The sequence below is a fragment of the Malania oleifera genome, chromosome 2 (assembly GCF_029873635.1).
Source record: "Malania oleifera isolate guangnan ecotype guangnan chromosome 2, ASM2987363v1, whole genome shotgun sequence".
NCBI lineage: Eukaryota > Viridiplantae > Streptophyta > Magnoliopsida > Santalales > Ximeniaceae > Malania > Malania oleifera.
Window position 1 is genome coordinate 121239876 of NC_080418.1, and position 22850 is coordinate 121262725.

The 22850-nt window shown below is 35.5% G+C and overlaps 1 protein-coding gene across 1 annotated transcript; it reads right to left on the bottom strand.

The window, feature by feature from the left end:
* Positions 1–347: 347 nt before the first annotated feature.
* Positions 348–8058, bottom strand: LOC131149422 (serine/threonine-protein kinase Nek5). Its single transcript, XM_058099851.1, has 14 exons — positions 7539–8058; positions 7347–7413; positions 7182–7247; positions 7024–7070; positions 6873–6918; positions 6711–6791; positions 6580–6622; positions 6414–6463; positions 5469–5550; positions 5348–5397; positions 4300–4373; positions 2934–2985; positions 2231–2842; positions 348–2126 (listed from the first exon to the last, which is right to left on the bottom strand). Exons 1-14 carry the CDS (start codon positions 7634–7636, stop codon positions 639–641), a joined length of 2856 nt encoding a protein of 951 aa, XP_057955834.1. The 5' UTR covers positions 7637–8058; the 3' UTR covers positions 348–638.
* Positions 8059–22850: the final 14792 nt, after the last annotated feature.

Sequence of the window (22850 nt, forward strand, 5' to 3'; positions counted from 1 at the left end):
CGAGGTGAAAAAAAATGAACACACCTTATAAAGGGAAAAGAAGTATACAAATCATAGAGAAAGCAGTATACAAATCATAAAACAGATAAATATACTTGAAAATCCAATCCAGGGGCAAGGCCAGGAAAACCAAACATGAGAAGAGCTGTTAGCACCAAGTAAATTTGCAAGGACTATTGCTTTCAACTGCTGCGGTGCTGAACTTTGTTTTACACAAGGGAAAAAACGAAGGCAAATATCATCTTATACCTTGTGTCTTCACATCTTGTAAAGCATCAGTGTCTTCTTTTTATCAGAAAAAGGTAATCAAATCCTCTAATAAGCCAAAAATAATATAGACAATGCACTTATTGATCATCCCCACTTATAATTACCAAGTTACTAGAAACTACAACTTGACCATACAATTGGATTGAAATAAAACTTAAACTGTAGTCACTATGTACAGCAAAAGTACTGCATTCAAAGAATTACACAGTAAGGCAAAGGAAAAAAGGAAGGTCGAGGCCTGGCTGTTCAGTTTAAAATTTCTATGGAACTTGAATGGGTGAAAAATTGACAGGAAGCTAAGAGTACTATTGGAGCAACACTGACTAGTATGATATTGTAGAAAACTTACCAGTCAGGTATGATAAACTTCACGAACTCCGTCCAGAGTCCTCGATCATCATTCCTTTAAGACTCTTGGCCAACCAGATAGCTGTCTCCCTTGGAGAAACTTTATCTTTCCCAAAAGGCTTCAAAACAATGGCAAGCTCTTCCAGTCTACTTTGCTCCAGCAGCTCTGCAGACAATTCAAGTAACCCTTCTAGGGCATCAGCCCTCTGCCTAAAGCACTTTACATCTAAAGTTTCCTTCATTGTTGTCTCTTCTTCTACTGTCGGAGAATTTGGTTTTGCTGGCTCAGAGGAATCAGATTTTGGGACAGAAAAGGTGGGATTCCTTGCATCAACTTCTTTATTGCCGGGATTATCAGATATATTTGACTTCAGAGTCATGGCTTCAGAGCAACTAGATGATCTAGGGGTGGTCGAGTTTCTCATTTCCAAGTCATCCCTTACTACATTTATAAGCTTCCCAACATCCATATTTGTCTCAACTGGTTCCGTCACTGGTTGCTCACTCCCAACTCGGTAACTACTGTGTCTAATAACATGTATAACATCATCAAAAGCTGGAGGAAAGTGGGAGGCAGCAGGCTTTTCAATAGTTGTGTTTTGAGAAATGGATCCTTTATCCATCCGCATATTATTTTGGGTAGATGAAACAGAGGTGGCTGCAGGAGTAGCATCTGCAGAAGATTCCCTTACAGTGAACTTGTCATCACCCGTGTAATTAGAAGTGAAGTTCGGGTGGGGAGTTACAGCAGGTGTAACGGAAGGCCTGTTTGCAGAGGTAATATCTTTACAACCAGACATTTCCCCTGAAGCAAGGAATTGAGGTCCCCCAACTTCACCTGAATTCACTTTGTCAACAACAGTAGAAACGGTCTGAAGATCTAGGGTCACCTCAGAGGTTTCAACTGAGCATGACAAAGATATATTATCAACATGGCTTTCTACTGACATATTCTCAGGTGTCTCAGGGTGCAAATGTGAACTCGGCCTGCAGCCAGGTGTACAAGAGTCTGTGCTTACAGTTTGAGTAATTCTATAATTATCAGGAGGAATTTGTTCTGCCAAGTTAGGAAAAGGAGTTGTTGCATCATCACAAAGCTCAAATCCTTGAATTGAGAATGTTGAAGAGATAGAATTGCTGCTCTCAGTCTGCATTCCTTTAGAAGCCCCTGCTAGAGCCTTTTGCGATTCTTGCATGGATTCCCTGGGAACATGCCTCCGGTGACCATTGGGCACCAAATTTTGAGCTCTTTGAGGCCCTTGAATTATCTCACCATCATTAAGCCTCATTGTATTGCTCACTGGATTAGGAATGTCAACTCTTGCTTGCTTCATTCTTCCAGGAAATGAAGGCCGTCGCACAGAATTTGATGGAGGGGTTCTTTGCCTTGGCTTAGTCAGAAGCCCATCATCAACAGCTTGCTTTAAAGGACCAGTTGGAGGAAGACCAGTTGGAGGAAGTACATCATGTCTAGGTTTAGTCTTTGGTGGGGATTCAATAACAGGTAACTGACAGACGTGTACAATGGAAGATTATTAGTTCAAGATATATACAATCAACACATACAACAGAGATTCATAATTATACCTGATACGTTGGTTCATAATTATACCTGATGCTTCAAAGAAGAAATCCTTTTGGTAGAATCTGAGCTTGCTTTTGCTGGCACAGCAGTAGGTGTTTCTGCATTAGCTTTTGAAGGAGCTACAGCACCGGGCTTGCAGACTCTGGGCAATACATCTATATTAGCTCTTTGGGTTAACAAACCTCCTGGCTTTGTACAGTTACCTCTCAATGGAGAACTATTTTCTCTAACTTTTCCTTCTTTAAGAGCCATCATTATATTTTTAATTGTTTTTGGATGCTCATGAGAGGACTTCACAACCTCCTTTTCATCAATTTTAACAGTCTGGATGTTGTTGCCATGTTGTTCCTCACTTGGCAGCTGCTCAGGCCCAACTTCCTCGTCAACAGAAGCCAAATCAGTGTCAGTGGTTTTGTTATCACACTTGAAGACCACTTCTGGGATGTTTTTCTCACTTGAAAGAAAACTCTCTTTGTCACTGCTAGAACTGTTACTGCTTTGGCTTTCAGCCATATTCTTCCGAGAAACATAAGCCATAGAAAGAGGCTTTCCTGGGGAGCAGGATGTGGGAGGATTGAAAGTTGGGCGATATTGATCAACATAAGGCTGCAAATATGGATGCTTCAAAAGCTCGGTTGCCTGAACAACATCCAAACCCAACTGGCAAGATGACATCCCAAATGAAAAGAATTCTCAAAGATGACTAAATGTATTTCAAAGAAATGCTTACGTTCGGCCGATGCTCAGGGTTCTTTCTCAGCATTACCTTGATAAGTGTTTTCCTGTATGCAGAACATTTTAACAAATTATTAACACAATATTCAGTGTTTATCAGTCAATGGCATATTATAAAGTAGAAAAAATGGAGAACCGAAAAGTGAGTTTGGAAGTAACCAATCCTAGGGTTCTTTAAGGCTTTGCAAAAGTTGTGCCCCTTTCTCTCTACAGAGACTGAAGGGTTCCCTGCCCCCCTTATTTTACATTTGATCAACAGTAGTGGATTCTAATATCTCTGTCTGTCAACAAACTTGGATTAATCCCAATAAGTTGGGTCCATTTTGGCGCCAAGTGTACCATTTTACCTGGTTTAAGGTTTTCTGATTTTGAGTGTGGCAAATGACTGCTTGGCATGCAGCCACACAGACCCACAGCATTAGTCATATATTAAAAGATGTATGGCAAGCAATTGTCATATTTTCTGGGGCCTAGTAACAATACTATTCTATACCCCAAGACATAGAATTTCCTATAATTTTTCATGAGGCATTTCTACTGTGCATCTGACTGGGCTCTAGGTCCCTAACAAAACAAGGAAATACAGAAATGTCTCTTCAACATCCAGTTTTCCTTCAGACAAGAGGCAAATGTATTAGTGAAGCTGGTGATCTCCACTAAACCTTCTATTGACTGAATAAATTTTCCCAATCATCATCCACTGTGTGTGAAGTGAATCTGAGGCACATAGATGATATCTAAGAAGCTGAGCCTTCTCATGAGATGCAACAAAAATGAAACCTCTAATGTGAAGTATAGATGCACGGTTGATACGAATGATATAAATAATAGAGACAGATAATTAATATGGCTTAAATGTTGAAATTCTCGGTTCAACTCCATCCTCAATTCTATTCTATCCCATAAGAACATGATCCAAATCATAAACAGAAGAATTAATAGGGGCATTATTTACTTTTAAAAGTTGTTACTACAATCCCCACGTTGATAGGAGCTTCCTCAATTTAAGTCTACAATATTTCATATTTACATTTTCCTTTTCTAAATCTGAGTAATTATTTGATAATACTGTTAAAAGACTATTTCAAATAAAATAATACATTTGCACACCAAGATAAGAAAACACAGTTACATATTATGGAAAGATTTTTTAGCATTTAACTCACTAAGAAGCAAGCATGCGATTGTGTGTCATTTAGTCTCACCCACCCAAGCTCTAATGCGGATATTACTAAGAAAGCAATAGCCAATGTGTTGCCAGGCAAGGATCAGATCAGACGGTACTCATGTAATCAAATTGTATGGTTGCACATCATCAAACATGCATATGATGAGCTTAACATTGTAGCAACTAGACTTACAGTGAAGGAGAATAGCAGGGAGGCAATGGACCAATAGAGGAGCGGTTTATCTTACTTATCAGTCCTGCCATATCCTGAAACCAAATGTTTAATTCCAGCATTAAGCATTACAATATAGAATATTTAAAGTGAATCCCAGCTGAAGATTTCATTAGCTAGATGGTGGTATATGATACACAATGCAGAAAGCTGTTGACAAAAAGAGAATATTAAACAATACACAATCAAGAACTTTTAATAATGACAAACTCATAAGGTGCAGGGTGAAGTTGAAAAGCAAAGAACTGGTGGGTTAGGTTGTGCTTTGCTTTCCTGAACACATGGCAGACTATCAGAAAATGAATAGTTGTTTCTGTTGAAATGAATGGACGAATGATATCAGGTTTCTCCAAATTCTATCATTCAGTTAAAACTTCCACCACACCAGAAAGAAAAAGGTGAAACCCAAGAAGGACTCCAGAATGGTTCAGATTGCCAGCAATCAGACTACCCAAAGGAATAGCATTACATTGGTCCAGGGGATGAATAATGTGGGACTAAAAGAGTTATTATAAAACAATATGATGGTTTATAAAATAAAGTAGTGATATTTTAAGCCAAATGACCACGCAAAAAATCAGTAATGTTCCAATTGACATGGAATAAACTAGGAATAAATATTCCATGGGGGGAATAACTATTTGCAAATCTCTCTCCCCCACCCTCACTGCGTCAAAAAAGAAAAGAAAAGAACCCATGGAAGTATCTAAAGCTATTCTATATTTGTTGAATAACAACAACTTTTTCTTGGTAAACTTTAATATGCCTTAGAATATAACCATCCTTTTTTCTGCAAGCTATAATATCCGTATATAGTGGCTATTACAATACCAACTTATTCCATTCTGCAAACCAAACATAACTTAAGTTCATCTACAATTTGGACGAATGGCTAAAAACAGACATCATAATGTCATCAAACAAATTCCTGGGACACAAGACAGCACTCTAATTATATAGTTTCAAATCAAAGAAGTTAAGTAAAAATGAAACAATCAAGAGAACTTACAAAAGCTTTAAATGCAGGGCGATGAGCAGCCATCTCATACATACAGCAGCCTGGAAAAGAAGAAAAAACCGAAGACTCAAATAATTGTAACTATCATAGATATGCCAAAGAAAACACATACCAAGTGACCAAATATCAGATTTGAAGCCATATGGAATATCTGCAAGCAGTTCAGGACACATGTAATTGGGAGTTCCAACCACCTAAACAAAGGAATACAATAAGAATATCATTTGACATAAAAATGCAACAGATGGTCAACTTTTTCTGATTTTTAAGGGACAACTGTAGCAAGTCAACTAGTATCATATAGTTCCGTATTATGAAACAAGGACACATGCCAAATTTGCTCCCAGTTACTATTTAAGGTATAACTCATCAGGAAAAATTGTGATATATACCATACAAAATTAAATTTCTTAATCAAACATTTGAGACATTCAAAGAAAACTAATCTTTTTCAAGTGTCCAATTAGATAACAATGCCACACAAAATAACTTCTGTGGTTTTGATCCTCAAAAGAGAAAAAAATATATATATATATATATATATATCAGAGAAAATGCTTTACATTTTCCTTCATTAAGCAATTGTTTGGCTGTTTGGATGTGTTTCAAGATAGAAAAAGAAGATTTTTAAAAGAGAGAAGAAGAACACAAAAGGGAAACTAGAATTACTTGAAAAACTCCTTGGATAGTGATCTTAGGAAATCATAAGAGTCATCAGCATGAGCTCTTTGACAAATACTGTTTGCTTGATCATTCAGAATTTCAATAGAATAACTTTGGGTATTAAGCATCAAATAATCAGCAATAAATGACTTCTAGCCATACAAATGTAGGTATGGGCCAATAGCATTCATGTTAGATTAACATACAAAGAGTTCAGTTCATATGTCAGATTCATCAGAACAGTTGTATACTTGTATTTCAATTTAAAAAATAAAAATTTTTACCCAAAGACAAAAATTCTGACAATAGACCCTATATAGCTTTCCACATCATAAGAGAAATCAAAAAATGAAATTTAAAAAGCACAAGCGTTGCACAAATAAATAGCACATACAGAAGAGGCCAAGTCATCTGCCTTTAAAGTTTTAGCAAGTCCAAAATCCCCTGGAATTGTGCAGACATTAACAAGCTAAAATCAGGACAAGGATGATAAACCAAATCAGGTTTGAATTGGCATATAATATTATCTTAATTTCAATAAACTATTCAAATGAACTCACCAAGGCGAACATCCCGATCCTTAGTAAGAAAGATATTGGAACACTGTTAAAAAGGATGGGTGCTAAATATATCAGTCTCTTTAATCTTAAAAGTTAATGTTCAAATAGATATAAAATATTTGTGTGCATACTTTGAGGTCCCTATGGAGAACAAAGTTTGAATGCAGATACTCAACAGCCAATAGCAATTGCGCAAACCACTTGCATAGTTTCTGTGGAATCCTCTCATATATCAACATGCCTGAAAGTTAAAAAATCTAGGCTGGGAAAATATTAAAAACAAATAAAAATACCTCCTCCGGGAAGTAAGCACCATTTGATTTTTTCATCAATTCAGCCCTGTTAAAAGGTTCAAGGATCACAATCTGAAATTGAACATAAGTAATAGTAACTCTTCAACAAATTAACTTCCATTTTTTTTTTTTTTTCAGTCCAAGAACTCACATATCTCCACCTTCACAGTATCCAGTGACAATGCAGACATAGCAACCCTACATTACAAGTTCAAGACTTCTAATTCAGGACAAAATTGGGGGGACGCAAGAGAATTTGCCCCTAAAACTAGAACACCACAATTGTAGAAAAAAATGTCGAAGTCTCACCTTCTCCACCCAAGCCTCCTTAAATTCAACAATATAAGGGTGTTGTATCCGCGCAATTAGAGCCATCTACACAGTCCCAGAATTTTCAAATGAGTAGACAAAACCAAAAGAAAGAAAACCCAGAAACCAAAATCAAGATCACAGTGCTTCACTGGTTTGAACTACCTCCTGATGCGCAGATCTTCGGCACCGTTCAGTCTGCCGCGCGAGACGAATCTTCTTCAGGACGTACCTGCAAATCCAAAAGATCCCCTCATTCCAGAACGTGAATTTACAAAAGAAGAATCAGCAGAAATCGAAAGAAAAAGAGAGACAATGTAGCGAAACAAAGTTCTTTTTACGGAGAAAGAGGATTACTTTTTCTTTTCAGACTTGTGATGAACAAGAATGGCAGCACCAAACGCCCCACGGCCGATCTGCTCCATGATCTCGTATTGATCCATTCGAGACTCCATCGCTGCCACCCTTTGGATCCCACTCACCCACCTACTCAACAACTATATTTCTAAGCCCAACACACTAAAAAATGCATAAATCCTTGAACCTTCGACGACCCATTTGCTGATCAAAGCAGAACAACCAAAATACAATTCTCTTATTGCCATCAAATACAGTTACAAGTGTTTCCACCTTTTCCACCCCGCTTTTGTTGCCATTTGATTGACCATACCCCTCTTTCTGATATAAATGCAGAGACATATGGAATCCTTTTATTTTTTGGGTTATCAGTTTGTGGAGAACGTGAATACATTTATTTAATAAATATATATACAGTATATATAACTAGAGAAAATGGTTAGCACAGCTAACCATAGAGTCAAAACAGCATCAATCAGAAGTAGACCCTCTCTTTCTCTCTCCTCCACTCTACCTGTGAATCAGAGAGAGAGAGAGCTTGTGGCTTGTGGGCATGCTTCGTCATGTGCCGACAGAGCCAGCTAACAAAATAGCTAGCTTCTTCAATAGGGTCTGGAGTTTGGACTTTGGACAACAATGGTAATGGCAGTGGCTGCTAGTGGACTTCATCAGAATTTGGCGTAGAAGAACGCTTTGGATTGCTTCATCCTGACCGTCCGATTGATGGAATATTCATCGTGTTGTTTAACTTGGCAAATGTGGTGGAATGAGTTGACAATTCAATCATTTCTTTATAGTTTATTTGTAATCCAAAACTCCGGGAAGCAGTTTATAGTTACTCTTTGGCTAGTTGACCGCCCTTCCCTATTTTTATTTTTTCCCCCAAATGTATGCTTTGACATTTTTCTTAGCAGTTTATTTTTTCCTTCCTTTGCTAAGTAGTGTTTTTTTTTTCTTCCTACAATTTCCCTTTTAGTCTATTACCGTCCTTTTATATTGTCTAAAGTTGTGTATTTGATGAGTCAAAAGTTACTATTAAATGTAAATTGAGACATTTTAATTACGATGTTTTATCTTGCCATGTAAATCATAAGCGAATCAAATATATTGAGTTTGGAAATATTGATTTTAAATCTTAAATTTAGATTTGTGTGAATTTAAATAAAATTTAATATAACTTTATATTACATTTTGTTCAAATTCCCACAAATCCAAATTTGAAATCTTCCTCAAATTTGCAATTTTATTATGTTTGGATGTATAGATTTTGAACATTGAATCTGAATTTAGGTAAATTTGGATAAATTTCAAATTAATTTTATATTATATTTGAATTTTCCCTTACCAAACTTAATTTCTCATTCATCATTCTGCAAATTTTAGCTTTCACCTCTAGCCTTTTCATGAATTTTTAGTTACTATTTTAACAATTTAAGTATAGTTTCTCATTGTTTCATTAAACTTTACATTTTCATAAATAGTTTCTCAGAGAAAATATTCATCCACATATTTAAACATGACCTATAATGAGAATGCTATGAGGGATGCCTCTCAACATTTCTCATGTAGAAAATGAGCATAGATACAAAAGCAATTTTAAGACAATGTGTTGGATATGTGGCTCATATTGAGTAAAACGCATGCACCGGGAAAGCATGGTGAATCAAAGAACAAGGAAGGAGGCTGTAGGAAGAGACTTTCGACTGTTTGGTTGATGATATGATCGACGGTTTGGCCTTGATAGATAACCTGAAATTGTCGACGGCTTGCTAAAATTGTCGATGGTTTTGTTCAACACAAATCACGAATTTTGAATCGAGAGATTAGTATATTGGGAGATTTTGAGGATTTTCCTCCGGGATTTACTACAGAAGTGTTTTTGATGCATTTTAAGTCTTTTGTACACATAGGGTTAGCATATAAACATTATTTTGTAACCCTTGATGTAAGCTTTGACGAATTGATAGTGAAAACAAGTCACTTGATCCCGTGGACGTAGGCACATTGCCGAACCACATAATTTCTTGTGTCGTGTGTTCTTATTCCTTTATTTTATTTTCTTTGTGATTGATTGTTTTCGTATATTCATCATTGGTTGCTCTAAATTCAATTTGTGTTTTTTCGTTGCGTATTGGCATTCAAGCCTCTTTACACAACAAATTGGTATCAAAGCTATTGGTTGCAATGGTTGGTATTTCTTCTGCGAAGTTCGATATTGGTAAGTTTGATGGAACGGGAAATTTCGAACTTTGGCAGAGGAGGGTTAATGACGTGTTGGTGCATCTAGGCATGGTGAAGGCACTATACGGAAGGAAGTCAGAAGACATGGATGACACGAGTTGGAAGGAGTTGGAAGAGAAGGTTGTGGCTACTATCAGACTTTGTCTGGCCAATGATGTGATCTATCACATCATGGATAAGGAATCACCGACAACAATTTGGCTAAAACTGGAGAGCGAGTATATGTCCAAGTCTTTATCAAACAAGTTGTATCTTAAGCAAAGACTCTATGAGCTTAATATGGTAGAGGTTCGAATATGAATCAACACATTGACGTATTCAATCAGATCATCAGTAATCTAAAGCATGTTGATGTGAAGTTCGAGGCTGAAGACAAGGCATTGATGCTGCTAAGTTCCCTACCTACGTTTCCTACGTATAAGAATCTGGTTATGATTCTGACATGGGAAAAAGAAACCCTGGAGTTGGAGGATATCACGAGTGCGTTGTTAGGGTTCCATCAGAGGAAGAAAGCCAGTGATAAGAGTTCACAAAGTGAAGGGCTCGTGGTCAAAGGTAATCAAGATCATGGGAGAGGCAAGTCCTTGAGCGGATCGAGTAAAAATAAAACTCAATCGTAGTACAGAAGGAGGAAGGACGTTCGGTGTTTTAAGTGTGGGAAAATTGGGCATATAGAACCTGAGTGTCTGGAGTGGAAGAAAAGGAATGCAAAAACTCAAGAGGGTTCATCAAAATATGCAAATGTAGTGAAAGAAAGAGACTTAGGGAGTAGTGATAGTGATATTCTTTCTGTTTCATTGGGTTCAGAACACCTCACAGATTCTTGGATCCGAGACTTGGAATGTTATTATCACATTACACCCAACAAAGACTGGTTCATCACTTACAGATTGGTGAGTTTTGGTTCCATTCTGATGGTAACTATCAGAATCAAGATGTATGATGTTGTGGTTAGGATGTTATGTGATGTAAGACATGTATTGGAACTATGGAAGAATGTGATTTCATTGGACACTTTGGATTATAACGAGTATAGTTACAAGTCTGAAAGTGGGATAATGAAGGTGTGTAAAGGCTTTTTTATGGTGATGAAAGGACAGAAGTTAGTAGAGAATATCTATGCACTACTAGGTACCACAGTTGTAGGTGGAGCTGCAGCTACAAATTCTGAGTCAGATAATACTAATTTGTGTAAAACAACCACACACAAAACTAAGGGTATTCTTATCTACATTTTTTTGGATGTCTAGGGACCAGTGAGGATAGCATCATGGGTTGGACATATGTACCTCGTGAGTTTGTCATGAAAGCTCTGGGGGTGCTTCATGCGGCACAAGTCAGAGATGTTTTCCAGGTTTAACTTGTGGCTGAGGTGGAAAACTAGACCGGGAGAAAGATCCTCATGTCAGGCATTGGAACTGAGTATGCTGGTGTTCAAGGAGTTTTGCAAGCAGCATATCAGGTTGTATGTAGGGCTTGCAAGGAACTTCTTGGTAAACTTAGTGAGTATGACGTGTTTCTCGATTAACCGATCGCCAAAGGTATCACTAGATAGGAAAGTTGCATGAGAGGTTTTGACATATTATGTGGTATACTACTCTAATTTGAGAGTGTTTGGAGGTCCAGCCATGCACTTTTCTAGTGGGGTAAGATTTAAACTTGTTGCAAAGTCTAGATGGTACAACTTTCTGGGGGTATCAAAAAGGGGGGTTCAGGCTGTGGGATCCAATGAAAAACAAGGTGCCGATAAGTGGAGACATGGTTTTTGATGTCAAAGTCATGGTGCAACATAATAAGGTAGATAAAGAGAAACAGGTGCTAGAAAGCTATAACAGTAATGAGGATGTGATGCAGGTGTAGTTACAAACTCAAGGTAGAGATGACATTGTTCATATTGCAGGGAGTTCTAGCTTAGGAAACTAGCAAGATCACAATGGGCCCAGATGCACTATTAGGTCACCTCCCAGGTATGAGTTTGATGATTTGATGTCTTATGCATTCATTACTACTAGCAAGGTTCTTACTATTTTTCAAGATACGATGCACAGTGAGGGGAAAAATAGATGGATAAGTTCAATGGTGGAGGAGATGGAGTTACCGCATAAGAATTAAATGTGGGAATTAGTGGAGCTTCCAAAGGGGAAAAGGGCGATAGGATGCAAGTTAGTATTTTTTCTATTGTTTTATGTTGATGACATATTAATTGTTAGGAAGATTTTAACTGAGGTTAATCAGTTGGAAACTCTATTAAGAAAGTAATTTGATATGAAGGTTTCGGGTGCGGTTAAGAAGGTTCTTGGGTTGGAGATTCACAAGGATAAAGCTGCAAGGAGATTTGAATTATCTCAAGGTGGCTTTATGGACATAATTGTAGGGAGATTGTGGTTATCTCAGGGTTGTTTTGTGGAGAAGGTATTGAATAGGTTTAGCATAGTTAATGCAAAATCAATCACCGATACACCGTTGGCAAATCAATATAAACTGTCTGTCGCTCAGTACCCAAGGACAGATAGTAATGTTTAGGACATGTCAAAGGTCTCCTATGCCAGTGCAGTGGGATGTTTCGGCAAGCAATAGAGTGATCTATCAGTTGTGAGATTCATGGATGCAGGCTACGCAGTTGACTTGAATGACAAGAGGTCTACAACAGGGTATATGTTTACTGTTGAAGGAAAACCTTTTTTTTGGGAGTCCAGGGTATAGTATCTTATTCTATTTTCAAGAATTGAGTCGGAGTACATGGTAGTGGCAGAGGCTACCAAGGAAGCATTGGGGTTTATAGGATAGATCACGGAGCTGGGTATTCAACTAAGTGGAGTTCCTATTACCATGAACAAGTTCAAGCATCGCTTAGACTTGGTTTATGTCTCCAGTTGTTAGATGGGAGGCAATCCCAATCTACTGTCCCGGGTGGAGCAGTGAGTTATGATTTCATATTTCTTTTAAGTGGCAAATATTCCCCAAGGTGGAGATTGTTGGATATGTGACTTATATTGAGTGGAATGCATACACTAGGAAAACATGGTGAAGCAAAGAACAAGGAAAGGGACTGTAGAAAGAAATCATTGACTATTTGGTCAATGGTATGATCGACAGTTGCCTTAGTAGATAACTGTAGACAGTTTCAGTCCATACCGTTAACAGTTTGTTAAAATTGTCAACAGTTTGCTAAAACTGTCAACAGTTTTGTTCAGCGCAGATCATAGATTTTGAATCGGAAGATCAATAGATTGGGAGATTTGGAGGATTTCCCTCTGGAATTTGCTACATAAGTGTTTTAGATGCATTCTAAGTCTTTTGTACGTATAGGGTTAGCAGATAAACATTATTTTGTAATCCTTGATGTAAGATTTGACTAATTGATAGTGAAAATCAGTCGGTTGCTCCCGTGGACATATGCACATTTCCGAACCACGTAATTTCTTGTGTCATGTGTTCTTGTTGCTTTATTTTATTCTCTTTGTGATTGATTGTTTCTTTATATTCATCATTGGTTGCTTGCATTGCTTGTTCCAGATTCAATTTGTGTTTTTCCGCTACGCATTAGCATTCAAGCCACTCTGCACAACACAATGTTTTTATTTAGGCAATTTATGATAGTGCTATATTTTTGTGACTCTTAAAAACCAAATAAAAAACAACATAGGGCCAGAATGATGTCGCTTTAACTTTGTTTGAATTTTTTTTAAAAAAAATTGAAGAAAATAAAAATAACATTGCTTGGCCCTTCTAATTTAAAATTAATATATTCAATAATGTGTTTGCAATCCATATTGCTGCAACCCTCCTCGATCCTCTTCCCCTTCAATTATGGTGGGAGATTGGGTAGTAAGGCCAAGTTTGGCCCACCCTTTTCCTTTCCTCTTCAAGACAGACCATTTCATGAAACCATTTATCCTCAATTACCCCTTTTCTCATAAGAACCCACTCTCATAAACTCCAAGAAAAAACCCTAACTTACCATCTTGAAATCGATACAATCCCCTATTCAATCCTTTAAAAAAATGAATAGAACCTTCAACAAATTAATTAAAAATATATAGATTAACCCAAAAGGGAACCCCATACCCAACTCAACCAACCCAACCTTAATGAGAATTGAACCTTGCATTTGTCCTCAGACCCTCCTTCATCAATAAGCATTTAATTGCATGATGCTTAACCATTAAAAGGATAAGAAGAGATTTAGAGGATGTTCGCAACAAAGAGAATAACACAAATACATATATAATATTATCCCTCCCCTTTATCATAGTGTTTCCATATGTTTTCAATACACAAAATGATCCCATAATAATGTATTTGCTTTGTTTGAATAATCCAACTCAAAACCCAACATACCCACATACAACACTCAATGACAATGTCTTGTATCTTAATCCGAGAAAAAAAAAAATCTCACCTTTGATGGACATGAATAAGTTGTCCCCATGAAGGAGATTTTTTTTTAATCATAATTTTAGGCATAAAGAGTAGTTATATATTCATATGCTTGATAGTTTAGCGATGAAGAAAACCTCTCTTATGTGGGAAGCATTATGCAACATTGTCTCTGGAACCTTTTAAGGCATGCATTTTTTATCTTTCTTGACATTTACCACATGCAAAAGAAATTCTTAAAAAAAAAAAAAAAAAACGCTGTTGGAATTGGTGTATTCCCAAGAGAGGGGGTGAATTGGGTATTCAAAAATTTTATCCTCTCTGGGTCAGATTTAGATCACAATTCAGTAATACACAACCTAGGGTCTTTCTATGCAATCTCAATCTCACAAGTATTTAAAACATGCACACATTCAAAGTAAATTAAATATAAGCATACATGCGTAGGAAATTAAAGTGCAGGAATTTAAGAGCATACACAAAATATGTTATCGAGGTTCGGCCAATATTGCTTACATCCCCGCCTTAAGCTAACAAGCAAGAAGATTGCACTAAATTTGTCCACTTACGGGTGGAGCGGCACTAGTTACAATTTCCTCTCCTTACTGGGCGAGGAGTATCCCATTTCAAATTTATAGGGTTGACCCCAACCTTTACATTAGCACCTTAGAAAGGCGCACATGGTTTTCTTAATCGGGTCTAAACCATCCGGTGCACATCTCAGGCCAGTGCAATCCTCCTCCGACCACACGTCAGGAGTATAATAGATAATCAAATAATTTTTGTGTACAATACAAGTGCTTCTTCACAAGTAGATAAGTACACCAATAAGCACAATATAATCAATGCACTCACAAATGATAAGAATTTATGCTCAAGTGAGATTTGGTTAAGCAATATGTCAGCTCTCAATAAATGTGTATATAGATATATAAGTAACAGTGACACCTTTAATTCAATATAATATATTCAATAAAATAATAATCAAAGGAACTTTAAGAAGCCCTAAACAAATATCTCAAAGATATATTTATAATAAGCACAACTGATATTTAGGGTTTAAGCTTGCCAAAAACTTTTATAAAAAATAATAAGCAATAAGGATGCAAGTTCTCCAGCAAAGATGAGTTCTTCCTAAACAATATTTATCAATAATATATGATGGGAAAATAACTTTAGTTTACTCTCAAAAATCAAGATCAAACAATGTAAGTATGAGAGAGTAGTAAGCTTGAAGATGATATATGAATATGCTTATAGCAATATAATCAAGCTCTCTACAAAAATGATTCTCTCTTCTTGAAAAAGATTTTAGCAATAATGAATGCAAGAGAGAATGTATAATATGCTCTTTGATTGAAAGATGTAAGCAATGGAGACAAAAAAAAAAAAAAACTTTAGAGAGTTTTTTCTAATTAAAATTTCTAATTTCTTACTAATTAGGGCAAATGGTGGAATATATATAGAGTCCCCTAAAGATATTACCGTTAGGGACATGACGGTCATTTTTTAAAAAATTAATTAAAAATTAACCCTTGTTTAAGCACTTAAAAATGCCAAAACTCGAGAGGTTCAGTTGACTGTCTTAAAGGGTCGGTCGGCTGAGTCAAGGCGATATTCCAAACCTTTGTAGGCTCGGTCGCTTGGCCAACTGTTCGGTTTGCCGTTCTTTGAAGGCCGGTCAGTCGAGGTGAATTTGAACTAAATGGCCGATCGCTCGAGGGCAATGAAAAGTAAAATTTGACCAATCGGTCAACCACAGACAATATGTTCATTTTAGTTTTGTTGGCCGAGGCTGCACAACACATGCCTCACGTGGCATGGTTCGGTCAACCAAGTCATTCAATGCATAAGGGGTCAAGCGACCGAGGCTTTTAATTAAGCCAAAAACTTAAACGTTGATCGACCGAAGGTTGACCAAAGTCTTTGTACGCCCTAATTTTGACCTTAAAGATTATTTTAAAATCCTTTCTTTGATTTAAGCTTTTATAAAAAAAGATTTTGATAAAGGGAAGGGGCCCTAAGGTCAGTTTATGGTTTTATATATTTGAGCATTCAATTCTTATCATGCATGAGATGTAATTATTACAGACCATAAAACTTAGTACTATTACAATACATCTTGAAAGAATAAACAAAAACCTTCATGCTCTACTCCTTTGCAATTTCATGAATTGCTCCGAATAGTGTGCGCGTTTAAGTGCTTCTCGGCTTCAATTTCTCATCTGTCATCCGTGCTTAGAAAAATGAATTTGTTTATACACTTAATACACAGATGAGATACTGTGGTTTGTCATAATCAAAATAGGGATCAGACTCAAAAATCAACAAACTTCTTTGTAAGAAGAAGCTTCATTATCCAAATTTTCTTTTCCAAACACATGACCTAAGGTAGTTGTTCTTTAGATCACTTTTTTCTTGTGCACCAATCACTCTCAAAGTTGCCATCTTTTATTTTAAAACTATTATTTTTTATTTTTTTTCATAGAAAAAGTAAAGTGGTATGTCCATATGTTCAACCATTTTTGCCTCACAAGTGGTATTTGTTGCATTTTTTTTTTTTGGGTAGTCTTCTCACAAAATTTTGTTTTAAATTTCCAAAAATATATTTAATGCGTAAAATATAAAATAAATTAGGAGCTAGTTTTGTGGTTTCTTATCACTATATAATCCACTTATAAGTGGATACAATCATGATTTAGAAAATAATTCCCAACCTCAAAATTAAATATATGTGAGTATTCTTTGAAAAATATTAACAATCTAAAGTTAAATATCTCATTGAAAATAATATATGAGTAACATTTCTTTGGAAAATTATATGAAAATAATTGGCCAGTTAGAAAAAAAAAAAAGCATGCAACCTTTTCAAAGTTTTCTTTAATATTCATTGTTTTCTTTCAACAAATAAAAATTTGACGAATAAATATGAAACAAATTTGGCTGAAATTTATTAAAGCATATACAATTTTTCATTCCATACTATGGCATTATCGTCATTGAAGTAAAAAAATGGATGCTCAATCCTCATGCCCATAACTCATTCGCAATGACTTGCAACTAAGAAAAAAGAAAGTTTGGGCAACCCAAGTACACTGCAAGGGGCTTCTCTTAGTCAATATAGGAAATAAGGGAATATGATGAGTATAATTTTGATTTATATTACTAACCTTACTCCCTACCTACTTCCCTTTTATAAGCTTACTCCAAGGGTTAAATGCCCTACATTAATATAGGGGGTTACACCTTTATGTTATTGATTGGGCAGTTACTCTTTCATAACTAGCTCTAGTAAATTGTTTTTATGAGTGGAGGGAAGTCCTTTGGGGCACTACACTAATTTGCAAGGCAATGGTCAATTTTGTTTTCATTATATACTCGTCCACTCTTAGGCCTAATGAGGCTTTAGGTTTTACAAGTTTCCCTTTTAGCTTTTCTTTCATCATGCTTTAAAGTTAGTCTTTTATGCAACCTTAATTTTTCTTGTCCAACTGTTATACTAAGGTTATCATGTGGACCTATCTAGCTCATTGTACATGATTATTCTATCAAGCCTATTAGGTGGGCCTATCTAGCCTATTAGATTTTGCCATTCTGTCAAGCTTCGTAAGGTGAGTCTATCTAGAAAGTTAAACTTAATCATTTTACCAAGTGGTCTATCTCACTTGTTGGACTTGGTTATTCTCCTGAGTAGGTCTATCTTGACTCTTGGAGTTGACCCTTTTACCAATTCTCATCAATTAGGTTTATTTGGCTTGTTAGACTTGGCCATTTTCCCAAGCCTCATCATATGGACTTATCTAGATTGTAGAACTTGATCATCCTGCTTAGTGAAGTTACCTTGCTTGCTATAGTTGACCATTTTGTCAAACCTTGTCAAATGTGCTTATCTGGCCTTAATGATTTCTTTAAATCGGAAGGCTCATGGAGTTAAATTTTAAGTTAAATTGATGTTGTCATTGTTTCCTAAATAGCTATAGCTAACGATTAAAGTTCGCTTAATTCTGCCTCTGACAAGGAAATCTACTAAAATTGGCATCCAAATTTAACTTAATTTTGGAACCAACAAGGAAATCTCTAAAATTGGCAACAAAAGTTAACTTAATTTTGCCCCCAACATGGAAATCTACCAAAATTGATTTCATCTTAGCAATTGAAGTTAGTTTTAATTTCAGTCCCAACTCTTAAAATCTTCCCCACCAATCAAGTTAGTCCTCTTTATAGCCAAATCAATAAGCTTTTATATCTCTTTAATTAGTTTAATTTCAACCCCAACTCTTAAAATCATCTCCACTATATCAAGTTGTATTGCCAAATCAATAAGCTTTAATCATTTTAAGAAATTAATAGATATACTAGGTGTCTACATCATATCTAATATGCTTTTGCCATGTGTATGTATTTTAACTAAATTAAGCAGTATTTTTTACACATGAAAAAAATCTTATGATACATCTTACATACCTAATAGTTTCTCATATCTTTCATGATTTGTTTGAGTTGTTCCTTTTTTATTAATTTGACCACATTGTAGGCACATAAGCCCCGATAGGCAATAATAAAATCAAGGTTGTAGCTCTTAAGAAGTGAGACCATGGGTTCTATGTAGAGCCTCGGTTGCTCTTGCAAATCAATGTTTAGGAACTTGGCCTTGGCCATGACATTTACCAAGTTTATGTTACTAATTTCCTAACCCCTATATACAACATCATCTGGGTTCATCATTGGGAGAATTGAAGGAACTTGAATTAATCACAAATCTTCTCTCAATTAAAGGAATTAACTTGGATTGAAGATGATGGGTCAAGTAGCCAAAATATCTGCTAGCTCAATCTTGTCATTCATTAGCCATGAAATAGGTCTTCATCAAGTGTAATTATGGTTCTTTAGAAATTGAAGCCAATCTAACCTTCTCTCTCTCTCTCTCTCTCTCTCTCTCTCTCTCTCTCTCTCTCTCTCTCTCTCTCTCTCTCTCTCTCTCATATCCAACTCAGTTATAGAGATTCCCTTGGTTTCTTTGGGAAGCACATCTTGCTTTACTTGGCATACCATTATATATATGAAAAATTTACCCTTAATCATTGGCGATCACTTGCAACAAAGCAAAAGAAACCTTGGGAGACTCCTAGTGGCTTTTGGGGCCTTCTTCAATACTTAATCTAGTATACGAAATAATGGAATAGGATAAGTATGGCCATGATCAATATCAATGGACATCGTTTGTGACTAAGACACATTATTCATAGAGAACTTCTAGACAAAACTTTTTAAAATCCTTGCTTCATAGCTTGACATATTTTTTAGCTTTCACCCGTAAACAAATGGACAAATGGAGAAATTTAATGGGCCACAAAAGGAGAACTAAAGTGCTCCAAAGACATTGTTAGTAGCTGAGACATAAGATTCATATGAACCTTTTAGACAAAACTTTTCAGACCGCTCGAATGACAATTTGACATCTCTTCAAGCAACCACCCATAGACAGATGGATAGACAAAGGGATTTAATGGGCTACTAGAGGAGTACTTGTACCATTTCGTCATCACCAACTAGAAAAATAGAGTGCAACTACTTGACGTGACTCAGCTTTATCTCAATACCCAAAAGAGATCAACAACCAACAAGAGTCTTTTTGAGCTTGTAACATGTCAAAAACTACAGTTACCCCACATAATGGACAAGTTGTATAGAAGAAAGATTCTAAGAGGGTATATCACCACTAAAGAATGGAAACAAAATGTGGACACTGCTCGAGTTTACTTAGAGAAAGCTTCAAATTGGATAAAAATTGTAAGCATATCAAGGAAGAAAACCATTGCACTTTTATGTGGCTAACTTGGTGCCTATTAAGCTCCATTTAGAAAAGATCAAGTCACTATGAGGTCGAGATAGTAAATTACTTCACAAATATGGAAGACCAACCCTATCTTGGCAACAATTGGGAAAAATTCTTACAAGGTTAATCCTCCGACTTGGGTGAAGGTGTATCTTGTGTTTCACATAAGCTGTCTCAAGTCATTAATTGCTGACATTGGAGATCCAAATAGAAGTCAGTCAATTAGAGCACGAATGAAGACATCACAACTTGACAAAAGAGAAGTTGAAGTCATCTTTGCAAACAGAGAGTTCATATCATCAACTATAGTCAACTTGCCCTCATAAATCATCAACTAGTTGCAAAATATTACATAATGAATTTTTATATATAAATGTCATTTCTTAGCATGCGAAAAAAAAGTATCATGTGATATTTTGTGATTGATTGTTTGTAGATAACAACCAACAGGGATAGCACATAATGTTTCTTTACTTTCTAGAAAAAAAAATTTCTAAAACAAAATATAAGTAATCGTTATGTGGTAGTATTGTCAGCTAATTACAAAACAAGATGTAAATAATTTTTGGATATAGATAAAGAAATAAGATGACTCATGAACTCTCAAACACAAAAAAAGTCCTCATGTATTAGTTTGTAATTAGGGGTGTATTTGAGTCGAGTAGAGTCAACATATAAAATACTCAAACTCGACTCGACCTGAAAATGTTAAACTCGAAACTCGACTAGAACTCGATCAATTTCATTATTGTTAAATTCGAACTTAACTCAGCTCCAAGTTTATAAAAATTGAGCTCGACTCAATTATAAATTAATGTTAAGTACATATAAAATATGTATAATGTATATATAATATTAAATATATTTAGAATATATATATATATATTATATGACATATATTATACAAAAATAATAAAATTAAAAAGCTCGGTTAGGCTTGAAACTCGACTTGAGTACTATAATTGAACTTGAACTCAACTTGTTAAAATACTCAAGTAGCTCAAACTCAACTCGAACTTGAGTAGAATCAAGTTAAGTTGAGTTAGGGGACGACTCGAGTCCAAGTAACTCACGAGTAAGCTTGACTTACCTGCACCCCTATTTATAATTGGTAGGCAACGTGAAGTCACATCAAAATGACTCTCTTTATTCTTTTTTAAAAATCTCTCCAGAAACATACCAATGTTTAGATTTGGGATTTTCAATTAGGAGTGTCAAGTTTGAATCTCGAGAAGGTAGAAAGAGATATTAGAATGGAGGATGTCCTAAAAATTATATAGGAGGTCTACTCCTTCTCTTGTACATATGCTTGTATTTAAGATGTTAAACATACGACAAATTAGTTCTATGTTTATCAATATCAGACATATAAAGAGGGGAACCCATTTTCAATATGTTTGTAATTTATAAAACAAGCACATGAACACGTGGAGGAATAACTTGTTAGGGATCTAAGAACAATAATCACACACACAAGAAAAATAAGCACACAAAATAAGAACACCAGATTTTGGTGGTTTAGTCTAATATGGCCTACATCCATGAAGCACATCGAATATACTATAACCTGGGAGAAAAATAAGAGGAGGAGACACACACTCAACTCAACTCTCTTCTCACACTTTCTCTCTCTCTCCTTCAACACTCTCACACTCCTCGCTCACTCACTTCACTTGCACGCTTCACACAACACAAATGTTCTTATTTATAGATACATATGATAGATATAGAAGGAAAGGAGTTATTGCATTCTAATGGAATAATGAGTGTAAGGACCCAAACCCGAGTGGGTTCCTACATATAAATTTTTCAGTGGATGCAAATAAATCTAAATCATTTTTATTACCAAAGCACTAATTAGCGTTATTACAAATATATGTCTCAATTATTAAAATGCAAACTTCTAAAATTCTAAAATACACAAAAATATTATAAATTATATTATATTATATTTTTATTCTACTATGCTCTTTTTATTCCCGCTCATGCACTTGCTACGCCAGATTTCTGGTACACTCTTCAAAATGATCTGAAATGTAAAATAATGATTGGGGTGAGATGACGTTCAGTAAGTAAATAAGATTATTATTAGTGTGTGGCTAAAATGAGCTTTCAAAATATTTTAATTTCGTAAAATAATATTTAATACTATAACTTTAAAATTGCATTAAAAATAAATGTAAATTTAAAATTTTCTGTATAAAACTTTTACTATCAGTAAACTTATATAACCATATACTATAACTGTTAAACTGAACTTTTTAACTTTTAGAACTATAACTATAATACTAAATCGTGTATATATATAAATATATTTTTCCTTACTAAATCATTATCTAGGCACAAAAATGCCTCCGTTTACATAAACATACACTTTTCTTTCAATTCATCAATAGCTTTGTATAGGTAATTAAATATGTATATACACGTACTGTAAAAAAACCACCCTTAGACCTGTTAATTGTAAGTCATGTTTACCCCCATAACTGGGTTGTGCGGTCCGAAGACTGGACTTAGCTAGCTGGCCGGCCAAACTAAATTAACGTACATCATCATTAAGTGAGATTTTGCCTATTAAACCCTGATCCGACCCAGGTATGCACTCAGGAGAAATTCACTACCATATAAAACCACTCTATAAACAGTGTGAGTGCACTCTGATCTGTTTAAACTTTAAGTTGCGGTACCAAACATTTGTAACTTTAAACATTTTTTGCCATAAGGGGTTTTAAAAATATTTTTATTATATAATTTGTATAATTAAAATAATATCATAAAAATCTCATTTTTACTCATATTTTCGTGAAATACGCAACGTAAAAAAAATCAACTCATGTAATATTTACTTATATTTT